General features: G+C 35.0%; 1 protein-coding gene across 1 annotated transcript; it reads left to right on the plus strand.

Annotated features, from left to right (window-relative positions):
- The first annotated feature begins 952 nt into the window (after positions 1-952).
- On the plus strand, positions 953-6,817 carry LOC128545885 (neuronal acetylcholine receptor subunit alpha-10-like). Its single transcript, XM_053528070.1, has 4 exons — positions 953-1,110; positions 2,932-3,085; positions 4,453-4,599; positions 5,862-6,817. The coding sequence occupies exons 1-4, from the start codon at positions 1,050-1,052 to the stop codon at positions 6,211-6,213; spliced, it is 714 nt and encodes a 237-aa protein (XP_053384045.1). The 5' UTR covers positions 953-1,049; the 3' UTR covers positions 6,214-6,817.
- Positions 6,818-7,925: the final 1,108 nt, after the last annotated feature.

Here is a 7,925-nt window from a genome sequence, read left to right on the forward strand (position 1 = left end):
CCATTGTCAGAACGACAGCCGTTTCGTCTAATCCTATCCTAGAAATTTTATAAGTTATTTCGGGTTATTTTCATTTAATATTTTTAAATTATATGATATTATATAAAATCAATATATCTGTATGTAAAGTATATACTATTCAAGCTTTATCATTCACTTCAAACAGGAAGCATCTGTACAGATAAACCGATACAAACACTTCGTAGGACGGAGTGTTTACTGAGATATGAGTGATTGTCTCCTTATGTAAAATGCAAAGTAAAAACTGTTATCACTTGCGCTTGAAAATCTACAGCATTCTCTTGTTATTGTATTTTGTATTGTCCAATTCTCAGTAGTTTGAAGAAGAATACCCAGTTTATCAACTTGAATTTAGATTAGCTTAGAAACAGCCCGTGAGTTGCGTAGGACTAGACTCAACTTGTACGAAATACCAAATGCATTTTGTATGATAAAATATCGATTACCGGCCTTTCACACCAAGCCTGGTAGATGCCGGAGTGTTATTTTATACCTTAAAAGAATCAAAACCATGTTAAAAATGTGAAATAAAGATGAAAGTATCACAAACCGATTTCTGCGTCTGTTATGCCCTTTATTTGGTGTGAAAAAATACTTACAAGCCACTCGCATGAAACTTAACCGAGAAATCAATAGCAGAATCCAATTTGTCTGTCCGTGTGAGCGCACACCTCGTGACCCTTAGTTTGGGTTGCTATAAAACAAATATTGAATGAAATAAGATATAAAAAAACAATATCATAATGACAACACTGATCAAAGCCTGGGGTGTTTTTATGACCATTACACAGAACATACAGGAGAGTTGCTATGAAAGCTATTTTGTTAGAAAAAAATAGTATATGCAAATGCCGTTTCAACAAAGCATCATCATTACACAATTGCATTAAAACATAATTAAATTAACACTGATCCTTACATCGAATGTTCCCAAATATTAAACTGGTTCAGCCTAAATGTCATTTTGATAAAGTTCGTTGGACGAAGATCGTGTGTGTCATACCGCGTATCTCAGCATAAGAGGAATCATGTGGTCCATTTATATTTGTGTCGGAGTGCTCCTGATTGTTCTTTTGCGCCAAAGTGCAGGTAAATCTTTTCTAATTTTTATCAAATATTTTAATCACATTTACTTTAGGAATATTTGTGTCAGTACATATTATTATGCAGGTGGTTGTCTAATATTTAATAAATTAAGCAGATTGATGAATTTCTTAGAATTTTGAAAGTAGATCTAGTGAAATGGTGTATTTTAGACACAAACACTAAATAGGGAAATGGCGCGAAAACAACTGCAGACACAATATGGCAGATTCAAACAGTTCTCAGTACTTTTGCCCTGTAAAGCGTTTTCTCTTAAGATTTATGTCATGTTTGTTAAAATTACATGACAGGTTCATGTTTGGCATTTTGATAACATTTTCATCATGAAGTAATTGCAATTCAGAATTTATCATGGAAACTTTGGTCACTCACCACATCTACAACTTTAGGTTTCATTCTTGGTTTTTTGCAATTCAGAATTTATCATGGAAACTTTGGTCACTCACCACATCTACAACTTTAGGTTTCATTCTTGGTTTTTTGCAATTCAGAATTTATCATGGAAACTTTGGTCACTCACCACATCTACAACTTTAGGTTTCATTCTTGGTTGAATGTGTAGTGTGTTTGTTTGACTGCATCAAACACGACCCCTGGTATTCTTTTGTTTTTTATTCAGCACTGACACTGTTCTTCAAGAAAATATATGCTAAATACATTTAAAAAGGACCTTGGTGTGTGTTGCGGCCGATTAAAGTTTGTCTTTTTTTATACAAGATAAAGAATTAAAACTATTTAGTGTACGTCTTAAGGACATATAACTTAAACATATAGGACGGAAAAAAATCTGGCATTTGAACAAGGAGACAAGCATTTTGATAAAGTAAAATTATTCGTTTCCATGTGAAAATTAAAAGATATTCGGAAACCAAGAAAAACATGATTTTATGCAAATGTCTGTTTGCAGTCAGTTAAAAATAACAGACAATATTCTTTATCATATTTTAGAGTTATTCATTTCAAAGAACTATTAAGAGCCTCGCTTTGTCTGTTTATTAAACGTCTCACCCATTTACACATTTATATTTTAAACAAGTATAAAATCATAATAAAAAAAGCACATGACATAAAACCAGTATCGATTCATGTGCATGAACTTAGCCACAGCAGCCAGAGTAGCCAAGGTTAGGGTTAGGGTTTGGGTTAGGGTTAGTGTTAGGGTTGGTTTCTGGCTTCTCTGGCTGTTCTGGTTGCTCTGGCTAAATTACCACACCCGATTGATTCTGTGTATAATTACAACAGACTGTACAATAGTCGTACTGTAATATGTTACAATAATACAATTCCGTATTCCTAAAAATAGTTTGATAGTTTCCTAAAGCTGCAGTGTCTTTGACTGAAAATCATTCGAAGACATAATTAATTAGTGTATCAGAAAAAATGAAGTACATTGCAGCAGAGTTAATACATGAAGATAGTATAGGCGAATGGAAAAAGAATCATAGTTCTAAGGTCTACAGGGGATGTAAAGCGAACTATATTTTGAAGTTTAAAGATATCTTGTAGGATATCAAATTCTATGGTCAAAGCTTAAAATTTTGGGCAGTGAAATATTTTATTTTTGGAAAAGCTTTTATTTTGACAAAGATATTTTTAAAGTGTCCAGATGACTATAATCTACAATAGAAAATACTGTTTTGATTTTTTAAGGATAATTCAAAACTAGATATTTAGAAAATTAAAAATTTTAAAATAATGTATAACATAATTGGTTTGGTCCATGTCTTATAAGAATTCAACTGAATGGTGTTTAACTCCTTTCGCTTCCTAATGATTTCGCTAAATACTTTGATATTTTAAATACAGGACTGGAAACCTCAAAAACGGGGACATTAAAGGACAGAACTTTGTTGTATAAGGCACTTGCAGCCGACTATCAGAAAGACCTGATCCCAGATGGGCCGAACGGTGGACCTATTGTCGTATCTCACCACCTCTTCATACGGAGAGTTGCCGCTCTGGGCCCAGTTGTTCAAAACTTAAACAGGCGATTTAGCTAACAGTCGATTAACTTTTAGAGTTATATTTCGACATTTTAGAAAACTTTGAAAAACAAATGTATGAGCTAATGATTATGAACGCCAAAATGTCTTTACAGTAAAACTATAACATCGCACTAGTGTTTCCCACCAAGACTAGTATTTTGAATCAAAATTTAACAGGCGGTTAGTTTAACAGCTGGTTAAAGTTTCGAACAACCGGGCCCAGGTAAAACTGGCATTTATCATACTACATTACCTCTACATACAGGAGTTGCCACTCTGGTATAACTAACATGTTCATAAACATACAGATTGCAACTGTGATATAACTAGCATTTATCATTCTTCACGTCCTCAATATACAAAAAGTTGCCGCATCGGTATTACTAGCATTTATCATACTTCACTCTTCTAAATACGGAGAGTTGCCATTCTGGTATTACTAGCATTTATCGTAATTCACTTCCTGTACATACATAGAGTTGCCGTTCTGGTATACCGGCATTTATCGTACTACACTTCTTCTACATACAGAGTGGTGTCTCTTTGGTATAACCGGCTTTCATCGTACTTCACTTCCTCTACATACAGATAGCTGTCGCTCTTGTATAACCGGCTTTCATCGTACTTCACTTCCTCTACATACAGAGATATGTCGCTCTTGTATAACCGGCATTCATCGTACTTCAATTCCTCTAAATATAGAGAGCTGTCACACTTCCTCTACTATGGCATACATAAACTTGTCGCTCTTGTATAACCGGCATTCATCGTACTACACTTCTTCTACATACAGAGAGTAGTCTCTTTGGTATAACCGACATTTATCGTAATTCACTTCCTCTACATACAGAGAGCTGTCGCTCTTGTATAACCGGCACTCATCGTACTTCACTTCCTCTAAATACAGAGAGCTGTCGCACTTCCTCTACTAAGGCATACAGAGACTTGTCGCTCTTGCATAATCGGCATTCATGGTACTTCACTTCCTCAACATACAGAGTATTACAGACTATGTATAACCAGCTTTCATCCAACATCATTTCCTCTACATACACAGATATGTGGCCCAGTTTTAGTATAACCGTGTTTCATCGTACTTCGCTTCCTCTACATATAGAGAGTTGCCACTCTTGTTTAACCGACATGTATCGCACTTCGAAATTCACTTCTTCTACGCTCTTCATCGTACTTCACTTCCTCTACATACAGATAGTTTTCCACTCTGGTGTAACTGGCATTTAATGTATTTCACTTCCCTTTACACACGGGGAGATGCCGCTGTTTTATAGCTAGCCTTTACTGCACATTTACTAATTTAGTTTATCTTAGGACTTCAATTACAGGAAAACGGTGTGTTAACCCTGGAAACTTATGAGGATATGAGATGGACTGACCCTAGACTGAAGTGGGACCCTAAGAAGTATAATATTAACATGTTTAATCTGCCAAGCAGGTTAATTTGGCAGCCGGATGTCATGCTTGTGAACAGGTTGGTAAATGGTATATTTGTTCTCACAACTAGTACTAACATAATGTTTTTGTCCTTCAGTCAGTTTGATAGTGCTTTGACATTTTGAAATCATGTGAATAAACCTCGTTTTGTCTACTTCATATAATAGGTCTAATATAATAGTGGCACGATCTGGGGTGCTGTATTTGGCTCGAGTGGATTTTGCAAGATTTGATCTCACGAGACGCGCAAGCGCCGATTGTGATCCAACCTTGCAAAATCCACGAGAGTCGAATACAAATCCGAGATCTAGCAACTGTTAAAATGACCCTTAAAAATAATTAAATACCGCCACCTTTTTGTTGCATTTTTTGTAAATGTTAGTGAAGTTTTGATGTGCGCTATTTATAGAACTGTGTCAGGTCATGCATATTAAATGAAAGTAGTCCGGCAATATCCAGTACAAAAGGTACGATAAGGATTTTTTTTCTGTCTGTTCTGTGCTGGTGAAATACAAGCTGTATTTTTGACAGAATTAAAATCGGTATAAAAAAAAATTGCAAGATCAACATCGGGTCTGGGCATTAAGCTAATAATTTACCACCAAAATTATACTTCCCATCTGACTTCCAACATGTTTCTGTAAATGTATTGCTTTGGTGACATTCCATATACTATTGTGTATAACTGAGTAAATGTATTTGATAAAACATGGTTTCCAGAAAATTAAGTAGTCAGCAGAATCTTAGCAAACACATGCCTAAACACTAATTATATTTTTTTAAAGTGTGAACTGTGTCATTTATCACATATGGTATACATAGTCATAATATGATTACAACTAATCGATCCTGATACATACATATATGAATTTCCTGTACGTGCATGTTTTACTGTCACCTGGCAGGTCTGCCGTGCATTGATACATTTTTTGTGACGTCTTTGGCAAATATCGCCTATAACTCTCACGGCGTTTATCTTTTTGTGCTGTTAATAGTTAAGAATTTGACGTGTGTTTACTGGTAAAATTCAAAGAACATGAATATGTAATTGTAAATGTAAATCGTTGTAAATAAGGATTCATCGTTGAGATGTCGTCAATGATAAGTCGCAGAGATTTCATCGTTGAGATGTCGTTGTTAATGATGTCGCAGAGATTTTATCGTTGAGATGTCGTTGTTAATGATAAGTCGCAGAATCTCAAAGTGACATTTTGATAAAATTGACATTTTGACATGTAATTATGCGCTGTCACACTGGCCTAGAATAGATATGAAAAAAGCATTATTTTAAAATTTCAGTGCAGACCGATATACCGGCCACACTTTTGGAGATATGCTCGCTATCGTCAAGTCCGATGGGAACGTGCTAACCATACCGCCAAAAGTCACAAAGGCATTCTGTCAGTTTGATGAGAGTTCTGTGTTTGAGAAGAACGAAGTCATCTGTACCCTGACATACATGTCTTGGACGCATCACCTTCGAGACTTGGACATCCGTGTAGATAGGGAGCCCGAAGTGCTCCTCAATACAAACCCGTACTGGAAAGTTACAAAAATCAGCACAGCACGGAAAGTACACAAGTATTCCTTTGATCCGGACGAGAAATTTGTAGACATACACTATGTGATCCGGCTGAAGCGATTGAAATAAATATGGAGTCTGACAACATTTCTACCCTTTTGCTTTAAAGAATAAACTATGTACGTGTAAATATTATGTCTGTGTAAATGAAGTCATACTGCATGTGTTTGCTAAATGAAATTTAAAAATAGAATATAAAACTGAAAGAAACAGGATATGCCAGGACAATAACTACCTAAAATACCGAATGCATACAACGTTCATATAAACTTTATGAGTAAGGGGAGAGGGCAACTGAAAAAAAGATTTCTCATGGAAAAATGAAACAACATTATTTGTCGGTGCAAACATATTTCAGACATAGATCAAATCTGATGAAGAAATAAATCTGAACTAGTCAAAGCAAAAAAAAAAAAAAAAAAAAAATATATATATATAATATAAATAATAATTAAAAAACACTGAAAATAATAATAATATCACTAAGAAATTATCTTTTACTTTTAAGCATGTTATACAGTATCAGATGATGTGTGTAAAGACTAACTGCATTTCGCACTATACACTCGTGCATTTATATTTATGTTATAGCCATAAACCACTGTGTTTTTGTTATCTTTGTTAAAAAGATTATATCCTTTTCTGTTCTTTTCAATAAATATTCTAAAAAATGCGCCTTCATTTATATTTATGAGATAGTTATTATTTATTAGCGCCCCTCATCCCATATTAAACATAGCCTTACATAGGTAGTACAGCACAACCGTTATCTAATTGTGAGGTAACATGGTAACTAACAAACATTCTAATCAATAGTCCTGTCATGTGACCTAGTAGACTTCGGGTATGCGAGAATGCTAACAAGGGACCTGGTGGCACCAAAGGTTAAGTACCGTCTGATGTAGTGTAGGCTTCGCGGCTGTACATGTACTGCCCAACACAAAGAGTAGTCTAACACTGCCCCGTGATTCCTCACACTGTTGCTGTTACCTTCGTCAGTACATCAGCAAAGTGTTTGCTAAATTTGTATAATGAACTTGTCCTTCGTTCAGTTTGGACAGTGTTGGACAGTACCATTAACTGTTAAAAGGGGTGCTTACCAAAAAACAAAAAAAAAAAAAAAAGATACTGACTGAATGACAAATAGTGCAGACCATGATCAGACTGCACGGATGTGCAGGCTGGTCATGATCTACACTGGTCATAAAGGCAGATTCAATCGTGTCCAGAATGATAAGGGTTAATGCTAGCACCACTATTACAAAACATATCAATCCTATAACAAAGTGTATAAATTCAGATACTAAGTCGGGTTAGCGAGAAGTTTGTACAGGGTTACTTAAACCTTTAATATGGCTTTGTGCGTTTTCTGGCGTGAGAAAAAGTATGTCATGTTAAAGTATACTTTATTTACTGGACTAAACAGATTTTCATTCATATATTACATTAGGTCCTGAAGTTTCTTGCTTCTTGTTGCAAGGTGGCTCTTGTATATAAAACTTTATAGCAATATGCAATGAAAATCACACGCGCATTACATTAATTGAGGACTTTGTCTTGGGGCATTAATCGATAAATTTCGTAAAATATGTTTAGGATTTTCCTGTCGAAGACAGCATTAGTTGATGGCTGTTTTGTTCTGCATTTTACAATTTTCACGTTCTGTTATTGCCGGTATGTAAACATATTTAGTCTGGCAATAACTACAGGTGAAAAAAGTAAAATGCAGAACAAAGCGGTCATAGTGATAATTAGTTTAATTCATAATTGTATACTCGTAT

The sequence above is a fragment of the Mercenaria mercenaria genome, chromosome 17, assembly GCF_021730395.1.
Source record: "Mercenaria mercenaria strain notata chromosome 17, MADL_Memer_1, whole genome shotgun sequence".
Classification (NCBI taxonomy): Eukaryota; Metazoa; Mollusca; class Bivalvia; order Venerida; family Veneridae; genus Mercenaria; species Mercenaria mercenaria.

Bases quoted from the DNA above. Each gene is read 5' to 3' on its own strand.
- LOC128545885 (XM_053528070.1), top strand. From the start codon at position 1,050: ATGTGGTCCATTTATATTTGTGTCGGAGTGCTCCTGATTGTTCTTTTG. The intron at 1,111-2,931 runs GTAAATCTTTTC...TTTTAAATACAG, and splicing joins TCTTTTGCGCCAAAGTGCAG to GACTGGAAACCTCAAAAACG. The intron at 3,086-4,452 runs GGGCCCAGTTGT...ACTTCAATTACA, and splicing joins ATACGGAGAGTTGCCGCTCT to GGAAAACGGTGTGTTAACCC.